Source organism: Pteronotus mesoamericanus, unplaced genomic scaffold, assembly GCF_021234165.1.
Source record: "Pteronotus mesoamericanus isolate MK-2021 breed Mesoamerican mustached bat unplaced genomic scaffold, CSHL_Meso_final contig_74, whole genome shotgun sequence".
Lineage (NCBI taxonomy): Eukaryota > Metazoa > Chordata > Mammalia > Chiroptera > Mormoopidae > Pteronotus > Pteronotus mesoamericanus.
Window position 1 is genome coordinate 27,667,025 of NW_026555247.1, and position 17,841 is coordinate 27,684,865.

Below are 17,841 nucleotides of genomic sequence, written 5' to 3' on the forward strand. Positions count from 1 at the left end.
TTGACTTGGGAGTCGCCCAAGTTGAGCCAATGAGATGCAATCCTGGGGCTTCTGCTAGATCTCCCAGAAAAGCAAGAACTGCTAACCTCAGAGGGTCTAAGTCTGGAGGTACCAGAGGTCACCATGGGGAAATGAGTGCCCAAGAATGGAACCAACGTACAGGAACGCAGAACTGAGAGAGGGAGGTGGCTTCCACATTAGTGCCTTTGGGTACCTGAGTCCAGCTCTAACTAACCCTCCTCCCCCCCACACACTTAATCGCTTTATAAGCCAATAGACTTTTTCTTTTCTTTCTTTTTTTTGCTTAAGTCAGTTTGGATAGAGTTTCTGTCATCCCAATGAATGGAAGCGGTCCTGACAAATAAGCCAGTCCCAGAAAGAAATACGAAGTGGGTAGTGCCATCCAATTGCTCATTTCTACTCCCCCGCCACTTCCCCCTGTCCTCTTGTATTTAGTGCCTTTATGCTTTCTTCTTCCTGTTTATTTTCTCATGGGAAGTAATCTTATAATGTTTGTCCTTGATACTGCACAGTGAACTTATGTCACTGTATTATTTTTCCTAGAATATTGACATTTTAAGCCTTACATTTCGTCCTATGAGGAAAGGCTTTGTTCCAGCTAAAGGGATTTAGCTTTAAATAAATACCTGTGAAAAGATGAAGAGATTTAAAAAAATGTATCAACCAAATAACAAAGTTTAAATCTTGTTCTCATTCTAATTTAAACAACCAATGGTTTTTAAAAGAAACACTGTTATGACAAAATCAGGGAAATTGAACATTGACTGGGTATTTGTTATTCAGGAATAATTGTTAAAATATTAACCTGTAATAATACTAAAATGGTAATTTTAAAGAGCTTCTATGCCTAGGAGATAAGTATGGAAATATTTTTGGATGCAAAGATACAATGCTTTAGATTTCCTTCAAAATAGGCTAGGGGTGGGAGGAGAGGATGTACAGATGAAGCAAAATTTGCACTAGTTAATAATGGTTGAAATTGAGTGATGGGTTGGGTGTGGGAGGTTCCTTATTCTCTTCTTTCTACTTTATGTTCGATTTCCGTAGTAAAAGATTTTTTTTTTTAAGTAGTAAGTGGAAATGGTCAAGGCTGCTATTGCCTACCCAGAATCAACGCTCTCATTTCCCCCTTACAAACAGAACCCCCCTATTGTTGAGGAAGCAGTGTCCAGATTAATTTTTTAATGATTTTTTTAAACTCTTTTTTTAAAAAGAATTTTTAAAAATTTATTTTTAGAGAGAGGGAGGGACAGAGAAACATCTATGTGATGGGTTGCCCCCCCCCCCCCCCTGCACTCCCCCAAGGGAGGACCCGGCCCGCAACCCAGGCATGGACTGTGACTGGGAATCTAAACTAAGATCCTTCAGTTCGCAGGCAGGTGCTCAATTCACTGTGTCACACCAGCCAGGGCAAAAAAAAAATTTTTTTTTTTCAGTCTTCTCGTAGGTGCGACCAGTGAGAAGCAGGTAGAAGCCATTGGGCGTGGCTTCCAGGAAAACTCGCTCAGCTGATGGATGAGCTTGTTACCCTTGCCTCTTCCCTTTTTCTGATGCCTGGGACAACAGACACCTGAGGAAGGAACAGAGTCATCTGCACCACAGGACACCTGAAAGCTAGAGCGCATTAACGCTTTGCACGGTGGCGCCAGAAGATGAGAGGAACCTGGATACTTCACGACTGTGGAGGTGCCACACCCGCTCGGGGATGCTTTCCCTTTTGTCAACAGGGAGAATTAAAGTTTATTTCTTATTCCTCACCCAAGGACATGCCTCTTGATTTTAGAGAGAGGAGAAGGGCGGGGGAGAGAAACGTCGACCTGCCGCCCCTCGCAGCGCCCCTACTGGGACGCAACCGGCAACCGAGGCATGTGCCCCGACGGGGAACCGGCGACCTTTCCACCTGCAGTTCTGCGCCAGACAATTGAGCCACAACCGGCCAAGGCTAAAAATTTTTTATTATAAATTTGCATTTGCCATTACAGAGGCGGTAAACTCCACAAAGACAGGTCTTTTAGCTCACAAACGTGGCTTTTTGGAATCATCTGGTATGTTTTAAAAAATATTAGGGCTTGGGCCCCACTTCCAGAGTCCCTGATTTCATTGACTTGGGGTATACGGCCTAGGCATTGGAACTTGTAAAAGCTGCCCCTGGTGACTCTCATTTGGAGAACTACCGTTTCAGCTCGCCATTTTATCCTCGGAGTTCTAGGCTCTCCGATGGGAGGGGACCAGGATTAGTTGACTGTGAGTACTAGTGACGGCATGGCGTAGGAGGAGCGACAGTCCGCGCAGCCTTTTGCGACGAAGCAAACCAAGTTCCGCCTTTTCCCCCGCCTCAACGTAGCCCGGGCCCAAAGCTGAGCTGTGGCCCACGGTGGAAACAGAAACGCTCGCCGGCGCAGAACTGGCGGTCCGCAGCGCCGACACGCGCCTGCGCGTTGCCAGGTCCCGGCGGGCAATTTGAATTTCTCGCGCGGTCCCTGGCTTCCGGCCGAGACCGAAGAGTAAAGGGCTTGGCCCCTTCGGCGCGGAATGGGTACTTTTCTCCTAGACCCCCGAGAAGTTGGGGATCTTGGCATCGAAAGCAGGCAAAAGGCATTGCTTGGGCGGGGTGCGGGATACGGGATCGCGCTGGGCGGGGACGGAGGAGCAGGGCTCGACGTGCTCCGCTCTCTGGGTTAGGTGGAGTGGGCGCTGGAGACGGGCTCACCTATCCTCGGAGTGCACCGTAACTGATTGCTTTCCTTCGCCTCCTTACCGCCCGCGATCAGTCCCCCACAGCGTGGGAGAAATACTTACCTGTACCCATTTCTTTGCATTTGCTGTTTTTCTTTTCTTAAATTCGAGTGTATTTGGCGTTTTTATATATAGTGTATTTGCGCCCCCTAAGTCCTTAAAGAGATGATGCAGGCTTATTCCCTGTATTATGGTTGGGGATGCTTTGACTACAGAAGGCTCTAATAAGACGTGCAACTACTGGATTTTGGTTAGAAACTGAATTTTGTACATTTGAAGTAAATCGCTCTTGACTTTTTGTACTTTATTTTCAGAGGAATGTGATCTACTGGATATTAACCATTCTTGGATTTTGGAAGTGAACAGAAATTTCCCTGGTTTTTGTTTTTGGAAACTTTATAATTTTTTTCTTCAGAGGCTTAAAAGATGGCCTCTTCAGATCTGGAACAAGCATGTGCTTATATTAATGAAAAGATTAGCAATATTAAAAAATGTCTGTCATTAAGGAACTGTGGTAAGTAGAATAGATTCCACTGACTTTGTACAAACACAATGCATTTTGATTATTGTTCCGCTTTGAATGATATCTTATGTCTAGTTAAGTGAAAGTATCTTGCAGAGGTAATTTTAAGTTTCAAATGGTGACTTAAAAGCACTCTGGCATCAATATTTTGAATATCTTAGAGGACACTGGATAGTAATTAGCTTTATTATGTTTTTCTGAGATAAACAAAGCACAATAGTAAGATTTGAAGGTTATGTGGCATTTGTGATTCTAGAGCTAAATGAAAATACTTAAAGGTAAGGGATAAAAGGAAAGTGGAGCCCTAGCTGGTGTGGCTCAGTGGATTGAGCGTCGGTCTGCAAACCAAAGGGTCCCAGGTTTGATTCCCAGTGTAGGGCACATACCTGGGTTGCAGGCCAGGTCCCCAGCACGGGGCGCGCGAGAGGCAACCACACACTTTCTCCCTTTCTCCTTTCCTTCTCCTCTGTCTAAAAATAAATAGGTAAAATCTTTCACAAAGAAAAAAGTGGAAAAGACCCAGGGCAACAGTAGCCCATAACTCATCTGATAGCCTGCTTTAGAGGACGCTTATCACTATATATCACCAGGAAACAACTAATTGAAAATTAAATCAATTTTTTTAAACATCCAGAAACTTGTAGGTTGTAACCATCTCCCAAAACATTTTGGTGGGCTGAAAGGTGATGACACAATGAAGGTGCAAAGAAATAGGTGATCCTTATCAAGTCTGGGAAAATGATGTTTACAAAAATGATGTGCTCCCAAGTCCACCTAGGAGAGCTAAAGAGTTATCGATAACCAGCATCCTATCTGCTGAGAAGACTGTTGAGCTTTACTGTAGTTTGTATTATGAATTGATAATTTTTAAAGAATTAAAAAATGAAATTATAATGTTGGAACGCCCTTTCGAATTATACATGTCTTCCTAGGCACATTGATATCTTCCATCTCTTGTTGAGAACCTCTAATAAGGGAGCCTCATCTATTTTATAGTTTGTGGTTAACATACTCTATAGAAAGTTGAAGCTGAAGAGACTGAGTTCATTTCCAGCTCCACATCTCATACATGAGGAACCGAGACTCAGAAGTCAGGTGACTTACCAGGTTCCCCAGCTCATGAATAACCATTGAGGACTATAGTTTTGGTGTCCTGATTCCCAGTCTAGTTTTCTTTTTACTTCTATGGCACTTTTAATGAGAAATCTTAAAAGGATATTTAGATTTTTAATAGTCTTGTTTAGAGTAATTCTAAACAGCGTTCTCTTTCAGAGGGCATGATTACTATTGGGTAAGCAGATATAATTTGGAGACCTATAAAACTGTCAAACTTTAAATTCAACTGACCCCACCCAAGCATGAGGTGTGGCCAAAGCAGTCTAACCTATTAGATTACACAGCACACTGGGTAACCATCATTTGTATGTGGGGAGAATAATTTGCTCGGTTCTAAAGCCTATTTAATAAAACCCAGTTATTTGTTTGCTACTTTGGCTGCTGTAATTTATTAGACCACTACAACCAAAAAGTACTGAATTTGCTCAGCTGTTAACATTACTGCAAATCAGTAAACGAGCCCCTAAAATTTAAGTGACTAAAAGTTATTTAAAATATGACTGTATCCAACTAGTTATTTAACCCCCTGAAATTAATCTCAGTAAAGACATCAATACTCTCATGTACTTACTAATTTGATTTTGTTGTTATGAACCTGCCGTCAAAAATAATTAGCACTGCTCTAGTATAGTGCTTCTCATGATGATGAGTAGTCGTCCGCTTTTGCTGAGAGCTTTACTAGGTTCCAGACACAACAGTAAGCCCATGTTATATGTACTTTTCCGCTTACTTTTGCAGGAATCTTGAAGTAGGTACTGATGTTTCTGACGTTAGGCTTGGAGCTTCTAACCATTTTATTCTACTGCCTCCATAATTTATAGATACAGAAATTGTGCTTTTACTTATGCATATTTGTTTGGTTGCTGGAAGTGAAGGTGGAAAGATTTGATTATGAAACTAGTTTTTCTTTTGTGCTTTAGATCTGCCCTTAAAAAGTTTTTTGTTTGTTTGTTTGTTTTTTTGTTACTTCTTTTATTTTTAGAGAGGAGGAAACTCCAGTTTTCCCATCCTCAAATCTGTGAAGCTAAAGAGGTGGGATGGGAATAAGCGAGCATGCTACTTTATAAACTCGGGTGTTTGTTTCTGTCTGGCACCCCAGTGCTACCACCAGCATATGACTTTTTATGTTACTTTCTTCACTTAGGGATCATTAATCATGTGGACAGTGTAAATATGAAACCTAAACCTCTGCTACAAATCCTGAAGAGGAACTCTCCCTAACCTTCCACACATACCTGAGGGCCAGGCCAGAACATAAACTTATATCTCCCTGGACAGTGATTAGAATTTTTTTAACTTTACGCTTTCACTGAAGATAGGCCCATGAAGAGGGGTCCTGACTTCATTTGGGATTCTTGCTTGCAACACACTGTGCTTTCCATTTCAAACAGTGGCTTGATACCCATTAAAACCAAATATGTAATTTGCCCTGACTGGTGTAGCTCAGTGGGGTGGGCGTCATCCTGCAAACCAAAAGGTTGTGTTTACTTCCCTGTCAGGGCACCTGCCTAGGTTGTGGGCCAGATCCCCAGCTGGGGGTGTGCAAGAGGCAACTGATTAATGTTTCTCTTGCACATTGATGTTTTTCTCCCTTTCTTTCTCCCTCCTTTCTCCTCTCTAAAATAAACAAATGAAGTCTTAAAAAAAAAACAACACCCAAGTATATTAGCTGAGACCGTCAAACTCTCTCACTTCCCTCTGCACCCCCCAGATTAGGGCTGCAGCCACGCACCTCACATGCACTGCCTGGTTTGCGGTTCTCCCTTCCTCTTGGGGCCCTTGGACATTTACTTCATTCTCATGAAAGCTTGGTTATGCATGTAGACGGTGTTTATTTTATTTAGCATTTATAGGTTGGTTGGTTTGTTTTATAGTGGAATAATTTGCCAGAAACAAAAGACTCAAGAGACACTTTGTACTTACCTCTCCCTTCCTTCTCTTCCATACTAATGCTTAGGAGTGAGGTCTTATGATTACCCATGGAGACAGGTCCTAGGGCCTGAAACAATAGCTCTTTCTCTACCTCCAAATGTCTCTCTAAGGGAAAGCTGTGTTCCAGAAGTTTGGTTGGGCACATGTACGTTATTGGTTTTCTATACATTTGATTTTCCTTTTTATCTTTGTTTATTAACAGGTCAAGAACCCACCTTGAAGACTATATTAAATAAAATAGGAGATGAAATCATGGTAGTAAATGAACTTTTAAATAAACTGGAATTAGAAATTCAGTATCAAGAACAAACTACTAATACTCTTAAGGTAATGTTTTCTCAGCAAAGGAACAAAATAAAAAGGCAATAAATACAAACTGCCTAATCAGCAGGAATTCTTAAGGGTTCTATAAGTTTATAATGTTTTTCACTTTATAAATTATTTTTAATGGTATAGTGTGTTATTTGCACTTTATTTTCCCAGTATAAAGGACTCCAGAGCCCACAGGTATTCCTTTTTTCATGGTGGTAGCCAATGGAATTTAACTTGACTGAAAAGGAAGATTTCATAAATCTTGGTGGGTTTCATTTAAACACATGATGTCCTGGCTGGCTGGTGCGGAAGGAATAGCTGCCCTGGGGTGAGATCCAGATGCTCACCCTGGCTGCCCTTAGTCCCCTCTGCCACCCTGAGAAAGCCGTTTTACCTCCTGGAACCTCTGGGTCCTCATTTGGAAAATAATGGAAGTATGTGTGTACTTCCTGATGGTAAAATACTTCTTCTGGATCATAATTACCTCATGCTCGTAGAGCCATTGACATGTTCAATGGGACTGAACAAAGTGCTTCTACAGTCCCTTTCAACTTCATAATCCTTGAGGTCTGTAAAGATTTTTCAGCTGTAGGAGTGGACATGATTATGCCTATCGTACTATTAGCTGAAATAAAATTAGTATCTGTGAACATCATTTAGCTCTTTAAAACAAAGATGCCCTATAAATTTAAAGCAGAAACCCATATTGCTTTCAATTCTAACCAGCCCCAAAATGCTCAGGGTTAGGTGCAGGCCCAGAAAATGTTCAACTCAGAATTGAAGGCTATTTGGAATTTTTGCTAACATTATGATTGAGAATCCCAAGGCAGGAATCCAAAGTTGCAGAGTATTTTTCCTATTAAACTTGCATGAGTTCATTGCCTCAAGTCCTGGAGACAGTTAAACAGAAACAACTGAAAACAAGAACAAGCCATTATGTAGCCGTTATAATCAAATAGAGGTTTTCATTATGCTGGAATGCACACATGTCCACAGTGGAAGTCATTCTAGGCGGCCTCATCCTTGCATTCCAGGCTTGCATTATTACTCTGGTGCTCTCAGAGTAATTCTGGGGGATGTTTACTAAGTCAACAAAAGCAATTTACCAGACTGGCAAGCATACTACACCTTTCATACTTTTTCTAGTTGCTTCTCAAGGTTAAAGTATTTTAAAAATCTCAACCTGCCTGTTGTAATGTGATTATAATGATTACTCTGAAAAAAAATCTGGAGCCTTGACCGGTGTGGCTCGGTTGGGTGTTGTCCCACAAAGCGAAAGGTTGCCGGTTTGATTCCCAGTCAGGGCACACACTTGGGTTGCAGGTTTGGTCCCTGGTTGGGGCGCATGCAAGAGACAACCAGTCGATGTTTCTCACCCTCTCTTCCTTCCCCTTTCTAAGAATAAATAAATAAAATCCTTTAAAAAAACCTCTAGAGAGAAATATTATATCACCATCCAATAACAGCTCTAGAAACCAAGGGGCCCTTTTTAAAATATTGCTTCATTCAGTGCCTTTTCACCGCTTCTGCGTTCTGAACACTTGCATGATTGTGTGTCACGGAATTTCATGTTCTCTATAACATCTTGATGCACACACAGGCAGAACAGATGCTTATTTGTGAGCATTTTTTTAATTTTAGGAACTCTGTCAGTCTCTTGAAGAAGATTATAAAGACGTGAAACATCTCAAAGAGAACATTCCTCCCCATTTGCCTCAAGTAACAGTAACCCAGGACTTGTAAGTGTATTTTTAATTATTCTTGCCATTTGGGTTTATAAAACTATTAAACACCTCACTTCGCTTTTTTGAGTACTTGCAATTTTGTTAGTGATTATCTGGAGGTTTTTTGTCTTGTTTTGTTACTTACACCACAAGTGATGTTTCCCGTGTCTTTGCCAGTGTTCTTATCCTGCTGTCTCTGAGAGAAGTGTCGCCCCTCTTTCCCAAGGGCGAGTCTCTCCTCTGGGATCTCTTTTTCTGCTTTTTCACATTTTCTTCCCTTAGAGCAGAGTTTGTCATTCTAGGCCAGATAATTCTTTGTTGTGAGAATAGGGGTTTAGTTACATCTCTCACTCTACCAACAAGCTATCAATAGCACCCCGAATCCCCTCCACACCCCCAGCCCCTCCCAGTGGTGACCATGAAAAATGTCTCCAGGCGTTACCATGTCCTCTTGGGGGACAAAGCTCCCCTGACCTTGAGAACCACTACCTTGGGGTAAAAATAACCTTAATGAGCTTCCCGTCTTAAAAACAGCCAAAGTGCCCTGGCTGGTGTGGCTCAGTGGATTGAGTGCTGCCAGCCTGCGAACTGAAGGGCTGCCGGTTTGATTCCCGGTCAAGGCACATGCCTGGGTTGGTGCCAGGTCCCCATTTCTTGACATGCGAGAGGCAGCTGATTCATGTTTCTCTCCGTCTCTTTCTCCCTCCCTTCCCCGCTCTCTGGAAAAAAATAAAGTCTTTTAAAAAATCCTTAAAAAAAAAAATAAAAAGTAACTACAAATAGCCAAAGGAACCAAAGAAACAAAAGAAAACCCTTAGCTCTGCTTCCCCCTCAAATTACTGTGCTACCTCTGCCTGTTCAGCCAACGTACGTTTGTACCTCCCCCAGAGCATCTAGAACCTGGCCTCTGGCTGTTCTAACTCCCACACTTAGGAAACTGTTCGCGGAAGGTTATAAAGAGGTCAGAAATGCCTCCTCAGCCCTGAATCTTCCTTTCAGGTTTTACTTTGTTGTCCATCTTCTTGGCTTTTGAAGTTCTGTTACCTGCACAACTGCTGTGGTTTCTCCTTTGTCATCTCTCATCTCTGACTTGGCTGCCTCCTTCGGCTCAGAGCTCCTTTAAGTTACAAGTGTCTCCGAAAGCTCTGTTTTACTCACTCTTACCCAGCACCACCGTTAATGCTCTCGCGCATCCAACTGCAGCCTTGACAGGACATCTAGTTCTGCTGTTCTGCTGGCGTCCCGATGGATGAGCTGTTCTCTCCAGCTTTGCGTGTCTGAGACTGAACCCACTGGTTCCTTGCTGCCCGCCCACCTGTGCCTGTGGCTCTTGTCCTCCTGTCACCTAGACAGGAAGTTGGCGTCTTCAAACTGAATTGCTCTCTCATCACCCTCAGTTGTCCATTCTGCCTCTGCGGGGTTTTGTCTGTCCCTTCCCTCACTTCTGTTCTCATCACCTGGCTCTGAAGGAGATCTTTTATCATCTTTTGTCTTTATGATTTGGGAGTGCCTGTGATTTGTCTTTCTCTTATTTCTCTACTCTCATCTCTCAGTCCTTTGCCACCAAAATTATATTTCTAAAAAGTAAGAAATTACATGCTACAAGCATGTAAAAATAGTCCGTGGCCTAACTTAAAATTTCTTAACTTTTAAAGTACAGGGTCTGGTGCAAATAACACCTCTTTTTTTATTACAAAAGCATAAACATGTAATTCTGTAACAACAATATCACACTCAAGCACACCATATGATGTTTTAGGTGAAATGTTCAAATTAAAACTATAAATTACTAGACCCATATTATTTCCCCACCAACCACACTCAAGCAGGCGTTAACTTCTGCTGGACCATTTATATCATATATACAGAAAAGGATTAAAGTATTATTTGTGCAAATCAAAGAATAATAAACATCAGTGTATCTGCCAGTCGGATTAAGAAATAGGACACCACCTGTACTTGAAACACTTCTATTGCAGACCTTCCCTCTGTCAGAGGTAATCATGCTGGCATTTATGGTAATCACACTTTTGCATATGTTTCCATAAATACTGCTTAAATTTTAAAAACTGAGAGGAAGGCATGGACCTTACTGCATAGGAAAAGAGCCCTATTCTTGCTGATAGTTGAAGGCATCCAGAAGTTAGCTCAACAGAGTCCCTGGCATGTTAGGGTACCTCAGACTTCCCTGCAAGAAGAGAAAATTAGCGGGCAAGGTCATGAGCGAATGCTAGAAACCAAGATCATAATACGATATCTGCCAAGGTTAGTGTGGGCTGGACATTGGATGTGTGGCAGGAACATGGCCTAGGGAGTAGGAATTTTCCCCTAAACTCACAATGGCCTGGTTCTAGTTTTTGGGCTAGGTCAAAGCAGAACTTTCTGTAGCCAGAAGTGATTATTTCCAGCACTTCTGATCATTTTCAACACAGTAGGGCATGAAGGAGAAATCAAGAGTGTCCTTAGCACCTGGTCAAAGCAGGCAAGTACCAATCAGGCTCACCGTGGAGTCTCATGTTAGGAGGCAGGCCAGGATCATGGTACCGTAGCATTAGGCATCTTCATCCTGACAACCTCCAGCCTGGCCACCCCCTCAGTCAGGCCCCATTGCCCGCAGCTGTCCTCTCAGGATCTTGCCTCCCTGTCTTCCTTGCAGCCCACTTCTCCTGGGTTGGATCTGCTCTTCCTGTATCCCCTTTCTTTTTTGGAACAGTAAAGCCAGTGTGGCTTGACTTGCTACTGGCAACAGGGGGATTTCCTTCCTAGGCCGTTAACCCAGAAGCTACCGTCTATTTCTAGACTTCCAGCTAGTGGGGTAGGAGCTAAATTAGGTTTCTCACTGACTCCAAAAACTGGGTAGGACTGAATTAAGGGTGACCCATGTTTATTGCTGGCAACTCCAATGACTCTAGCAGAAAGAGCCTGATGCTAGCAACCAACGGGATGAATTAGAAAGATGGAAGTATAAGATGACTGACTTCACACATATGGACTTCGAGGGACCGGTGGGATAACTGGTGAAGATGTGTAGCCTATGTGCTTCGTGTTTCATTTGGGGGTATGTAAATACAATTATACTACTGAAGTTTTGGAGGCCTAAATTTTCCTTGTTCTTACTATTCAGCTCTTCATGAAAATAGGGGTAGAGATTAAAAAGATGTTGGCTTAATGAGGCAAAGCATGTGTTTGACAGTGAGTATTTTCAGTTGGGAAAACTTTCTAGTGTGCTGCACAGTTCTGATGATTTTACCTGTATGTGCATCTCTATTCTGTAGTGATAATGTATCAGATCTTGACCTTGAAGAACCTGTCAAAGGTGAAGAACCTGTCAAAGGTGAGGAACCTGTCAAAGTTGAGGGACCTGGAGCCACAAAGAAGAAGCCCCCTAAAGAGCAAAGAAATATTAAAGAAATGCCATTTATAACTTCTGAGGAGTTTAATGGCATTCCTGCGTAAGTATTTTAAGTTTTAACGTTCAACTCATTAGTAATCAACATAGACGACTGTTTAAATCACAAAGCTTGATTATATTCATAATATGTTGTGTTCAAACATTAATCTCTTCTAAAATAGTTTTACATTGTACCATGAAAACACAGGAAATCTTCTGTTGAAGATGCTTAAAATCCTGTTTTTTTGTTCAGTACCGAAGCCCCTTTTCATAGAGAGATCTGGAGCCGGGTCAGTTTACTGCCGCGTCCTTTCCAGGGCCGCTTTGTGACAGGTTCCTCTGTTACCTTTTAGAGTGGCCTCTGTGTTGCTGTAATTTTACAGAAAGAGTGGGGTATCAATTTGAGATCAGAATGGAGGATGTTGTGTTTGTTCTTGCCTCTGTCCCTTCACTTAGGCCACACGTGTGTTCACGTCTGTGCTCTGTCCTGGGCCTGGGTCACCAAGGAGAACAAAGGGGGCGGAAGCAGCCCAAGACACCTCCCCCGGAGGCAGGTCTCCTTTGCTCTTTACAGGGGATGAACCAATTATGGAAATCGACGTTTTTAAACTCTCCTAATTCCAGGGCTTTGCTTCACTTCTTGGTTTTGTATTGTTACCATTTTCATTACTTCTTTATAATCCATGTTGTTAGAAAACATTTGTTGTCAGAAAATAACTCATCTGTAATTCTGCCACTCAGATAAGATAGAATATTTCCTTCTAGATTTTACGGAATTTCACATGTATAATTGGTTGTTGCTGATTGTTGCAACAATTTAATTATACTATAAATACAATTTTCTTTTTTTAATCATGAGCATTTTCCCATCCTCAACTATTATTGTAAATCTGGATTTTAATAGTTGTATAATATTTTCTTTTTTAAATTCTATCTTTTTTTTAAATTTTTTTAAGATTTTATTTATTTTTAGAGAGGAGAAGGGAGGGAGAAAGAGAGGGAGAGAAACATCAATGTGTGATTGCATCTTGCATGCCCCCTGCTGGAGACCTGGCCTGCAACCCAGGCATGTGCCCTACACTGGGATCAAACCTGGGGCCCTTTGCTTTGCAGGCTGGCACTCAATCCACTGAGCCATACCAGCCAGGGCTAATAATTGTATACTATTTTCTCATGTGGCTACCTGTAAGTAATTATTTCAGCATTCCCTTATTAAATATTTGGGTTGATTTCATTCTTAGGAATAATGGTACTGTGAAATTTCTTTTAGGCAAGGCTACCTTGTAATTCCTCATCTTCTTGCAATAGAGGCCCAATCCCTGGGACAAGGAAAATCCCTGGGACAAGGGATGTGATCATTTTACATTCCTCAGAGCTGTCTCTACCAGTTTTTGTTGTTTGTTTTTTAATTAATGAACTTTGTTAGAGCAGTTTTAGGTTTACCGAAAAATCCAGCAGACAACACAGGGTGTTCTTAGACCTGAAAACAGTTTCATCTATTACTAGCGTCTTGCGTTACTGGGGTGCATTTGTTAGAATTGGTAAACCAGTGTAGGTACATCATTAACTAGAGAACATAGTTTACAGTAGAGTTCGTTTTTGCTGTTGTACATTCTGTGGGTTTCGACAAATGCATGATGGCATGTGTCCACCACTACAGTCTCACACCGAGCGGTTTCACTGACCTAGCAGTGCCCTGTGTTTCTCCCGTTCATCTCTTCCCCTGAGCTCCAGGAAACCGCTAATCTTTTTTCTGTCTCTATAGCTTTGCTTTTTCCAGATGGCATATAGGTGGAATCATACACTCTGTAGCCTTTTCAGATTGGCTTCTTTTCCTTTTACTTGGTAATATGAATCTAAGACTCGCCCTTTGTCTTTTTTTTTTTTTTCTAACTCTTTGATTTTAGTTTAATCTCCCAGTGGCCATTACAACTAAGAAAAAAATAAATGGGCTAATTTTCAATTTCCATGGGTAGCAACACAATTTGAGAACTCATTTTACTTAAGGATATGAAATCATTTTACTACTCTGAAAACCTCCTCCCCAACCTTAAGACTTTTTTAAAATTAAATTTATTGGGGTGACATTGGTTAATAAGATTATATAGGTTTCAAGCATACAGTTCTATGCTATGTCATTTGCATACTGCACTGTGTGCCTGCCACCCAAAGTCAAATCTTCTGTCACCAAATATTTGACCCCCTTGTCTTTTTGTGGGTTGATAGTTCATTTCTTTTTATTGTTTGTGTTTACCACAGTTTGTTTATCCATTCACCTGCTGAAGGACATCTTGATTATTCCAGTTTGGGGCAATTATGAACAAAGCATCTATAAACATCCATGTGCAGGTTTTTGTGTGGACATACATTTTCAAATCATTTGGGTAAATACCTAACAGTGAGGTTGCTAGATCCTGCGGTAAGGGTCTGTTTAGCTTTGTAAGAAGATGCCAAACTGTCTTCCAACATTATTGTGCCGTTTTGTACTCCCGCCAGCAATGAATGAGAGTTCGCATTGTTTAACATCCTCACTGGCATTTAATTTTGTCATTTTTTTCTATTTTAGCCATTCTAATAGGTTTGTAGTGGTATCTCGTTTTAATTTTCAGTTTTGGAATGACATATGATGTTGAACAGCTTTTCATGTGCTTGTTAGCCACTTGAAAAAATACCTGGGTGTTTGGTAATTCTGGAACTAGTAAGGAGGCTGACATTTCTTTTTAACCTTTTTTTTAGGGGGTCAGTCAGTCTTTTCCTTCATTGACAGCAGTGTTTTCATGAAAGTTCTGTTTGATTCTATTTTTTTTTAAATTGTTATTATTATTGTTCATTGGCTGAACTACAGGGAAGAGCAAATGTCTGTGAGGAACTGTGGCGTAGAAAGGTTTTTAGAAAATGTTTTCATGAAGAGCTAAAGAAGGAAATTAAATAGTCATGGTAGAGTATTAATTTTTTTTTTCTAAGTCCTCACTGGAGGATACATTCATTGACTTGAGAAAGAGAAACACTCATGAGAGAGACATTGATCCATTGCCTCCCACATGCACCTGAATGGGGTTCGAACCTCAGCCTTTTGGTGTGTGGGACAATGCGCCGAATAACGGGGCCCTCCAGCCAGGGCTAGAGTATTGATTTTTAAACTAAGGCATTATTTAGGGAATAAGAGAAATTAGAAGACTAGGATAAGAAAGAATGTAGCCCAAACATGGGACATTCATTTATTTAAGAAATTACTATTGAGAATGGACATACAGTGGAAAATATTGGCAGAGGTGGGGGATGGGCATTGGGGAAGCTCAGGTGACATAGTTCAGAAGATTGAAAGGAACTGCGACGGGGAGAGCTGTGGTAGCCACGGTTTGTGGAAATTATGGTTAGAAAAAATAGCCACAAAAATGAATTTAGAAAAGAAGGGAATAATGAAAATGAATGGTTTCTGGTCAGTGTGAACATTTTTCTTTAAACATATTTCTATGTTCTGTTACATGAAGGAAGTTTTGTTTAGAAAACTTCCCCTTGGAATAGAGGTGAAGGGCAGGGTTTAACATTGAACTCCTAGTTTGTTGACGGGGACTGTTGAGGCGGGTCACTAGGATCTGTTTTTGCGATGTGCAAAGCATTGAAAGTTGCGAGCGTCCTGTTTGCACAGGCTGAGACTCTGGGGCAACTGGGAGTCCGGGCTGGAAAGCGGGATGTAGCCTGAAGACGCGGCGCTCCTCGGGAACTGGAGCCGGGGCGTGGACCGGGTGCGGCTCCGCGCCGGTCCTCTGCCTTCGCGGGCTCCCCTCGGAGCTCTCCGCGCACTCTCGTTTCGCCTGTGTCTGCGTTGGCATTGCCGTCTTTGTGATGGTCTTCTGTTACCCTTGACTTTCTCCTCCTCCTCCTTTTGTCTTTCTCTGAACACATAAGTTTTTGCAGAAAACTAGAGTAGTATAAGCTATATAATTCATTAACATTTAAATCTGTCAGTCCCTTGCTCACAAACATATAAAAATGTTTAAATAAACATCTGGCTTGCAGTTAATCAGTTCATTAATTCTGTAAGTGGAGAATAGAGATTAGTGCATCCAGATATAACTCGGGAAGATAAGCACTAATATGTTGTGGTCTCTCTGTAAGTTTTTAACTATTGAGACATGTCTGGTTTATTTGAAAGTCGATTTAACATTTTTTTAATAAGGAATACTAATAGCTTTGTAACTATATGAAGTCATTATAAATATTTTTCAATGAAAATCTTTTGTATCATGAGTCTTCAAAAACATTAATCATATACTTACTTATAGGTACATGAAATCCCGCTTAACCTATTGTCAAATTAATGATGTTATTAAAGAAATCAACAAGGCAGTAATTAGTAAATATAAGATTCTACATCAACCAAAAAAGTCCACTATGAGTTCTGTGGCCAGAAATCTCTATCACAGATTCCTTGATGAAGAAACAAAGGATACCAAAGGTAAAATGATAGCATATGTATATGTGTATGTCAACTGTTTGGAGTGTAAATAAATCATGAGAAACAAAACTAATTCTAGAAAATTGTAAATTTAGAATGGCAGCTCTCAACCAAGAGCGATTTTCCCACCAGGGAACATTTGGCCATCTCTGGAGACATTTTTGGTTGTTACGGCTGGGGTTGGGTTGGCGTCTTGTGGCCAGAGACCAAAGATGCTGCTGAAGTACCCTACGATGTACAAGACAGCCCCCACACAAAAGAATGATCTAACCCAAAATGTCTAGTGCTGAGCCTGAGAGTTATGGAAGTATAAGCAATGTTTCCAGGATTAGAATAGTAATGATAACAGCTGGTCACTCTTACCTCGTACTTACTGTGTGCCAGGTGGTGTACTAAGAGCTTTAGTCCTCCTAACATCCTTGGGAGGTACGACCTATCCCTAACCCCATTTTGTAGACTATACAAAGAGAGCTTAAGTTACTCGACCAACGTCAGCCAGGTAAGCCAGGTAAGCGATAGAGCTGCTGAGGGTTACATTCTATTGTCCCCTATCCCGTATTAACTCTTGAAAAGGCAATTCTTCAGAAGATACCAGTGGTAGCTAGTGATATAATAAGTAAGGCTACATTACTGAAATGCTACAGTGAACATTATGCAACTTCAAAGAAAAATTACTGTTGATATTTTAGTAAGAATACCATTTGTCAATTTGGTTGGATAATGGTAGTAAAAATGACTAATGCCATTCATAGTCACTATGTAATGCATTAAAGACTCACCTGGAAAGTTGTCCTTATAAAAATTAGCATTACCAATAAAAATTTTTAAAAAAAGGATCATGCATTGAAGATAATACTAGCAAAGAAGATATAAGAGAACAACAAGAAAATGGTAGCGTGAACAGTTCTGCAATTCCTAGTGTGCACGCCACCCCAGCCACATGAGATGAAAGCATCAATGATCTAATGAGATCAGGTCAGAAATCAATAAATTTGAAATCATCAGAAAAAATTTGCACTAATATCTTTCTCTTTATTTTCAGGTCATTATTTTATAGTGGAAGCTGACATTAAGGAGTTCACGGCTCTGAAAGTTGACAAGAGGTTTCACGTGATACTGAATATCTTACGACACTGCCGCAGGCTGTCAGAGGTTCGAGGGGGAGGACTCACCCGATACGTTATAACCTGAGGCCCTCGTGACCTTTTCAACCAGCCAGCAGTAGTGCATAGAGGCTATTCCTATAGTTTCCTTATATGTAATTTTTTATGTATATCTTTTCTTGTCTGTTATAAAAATAAAACTTTTAAAATAAAGCATGCATATTCTAAAATAAACTTCCTTTCAGCAATATTTAACCACCTACCCTGTGAGTCTCTGTTAGGCAGATAATGGAAGTGGAAAAAAAATGTTTATGTCTGTTTTTTGTGTTGTGACAATGCTACAGACCCCAGTACAATGAATGCAGATGTGCTCGTGGAAGAAAAAGGTCTAGGAGATGAGGTCAAGGATACTCAGGTTCTCTGGAATTGAAAGTCATTAAACGTCTGAATTCCATCAATGGCTTTTCAGTCCAAAGGCAAAGTTGGGTCTGGAGGCAGCCGACCCATGTGATTATCTTGCTTTC

General features: G+C 41.1%; 1 protein-coding gene across 1 annotated transcript; it reads left to right on the plus strand.

Annotated features, from left to right (window-relative positions):
• The first annotated feature begins 3,183 nt into the window (after positions 1-3,183).
• SKA1 (spindle and kinetochore associated complex subunit 1) lies at positions 3,184-17,444 on the plus strand. Its single transcript, XM_054583865.1, has 6 exons — positions 3,184-3,271; positions 6,531-6,655; positions 8,282-8,379; positions 11,640-11,816; positions 16,042-16,214; positions 17,257-17,444. The coding sequence occupies exons 1-6, from the start codon at positions 3,184-3,186 to the stop codon at positions 17,403-17,405; spliced, it is 810 nt and encodes a 269-aa protein (XP_054439840.1). The 3' UTR covers positions 17,406-17,444.
• Positions 17,445-17,841: the final 397 nt, after the last annotated feature.

Coding starts and splice junctions, on each gene's coding strand:
- SKA1 (XM_054583865.1), top strand. CDS start 3,184: ATGGCCTCTTCAGATCTGGAACAAGCATGTGCTTATATTAATGAAAAG. Junction 8,380..11,639: donor GTAACAGTAACCCAGGACTT/GTAAGTGTATTT, acceptor TCTATTCTGTAG/TGATAATGTATCAGATCTTG. Junction 11,817..16,041: donor GAGTTTAATGGCATTCCTGC/GTAAGTATTTTA, acceptor ACTTACTTATAG/GTACATGAAATCCCGCTTAA.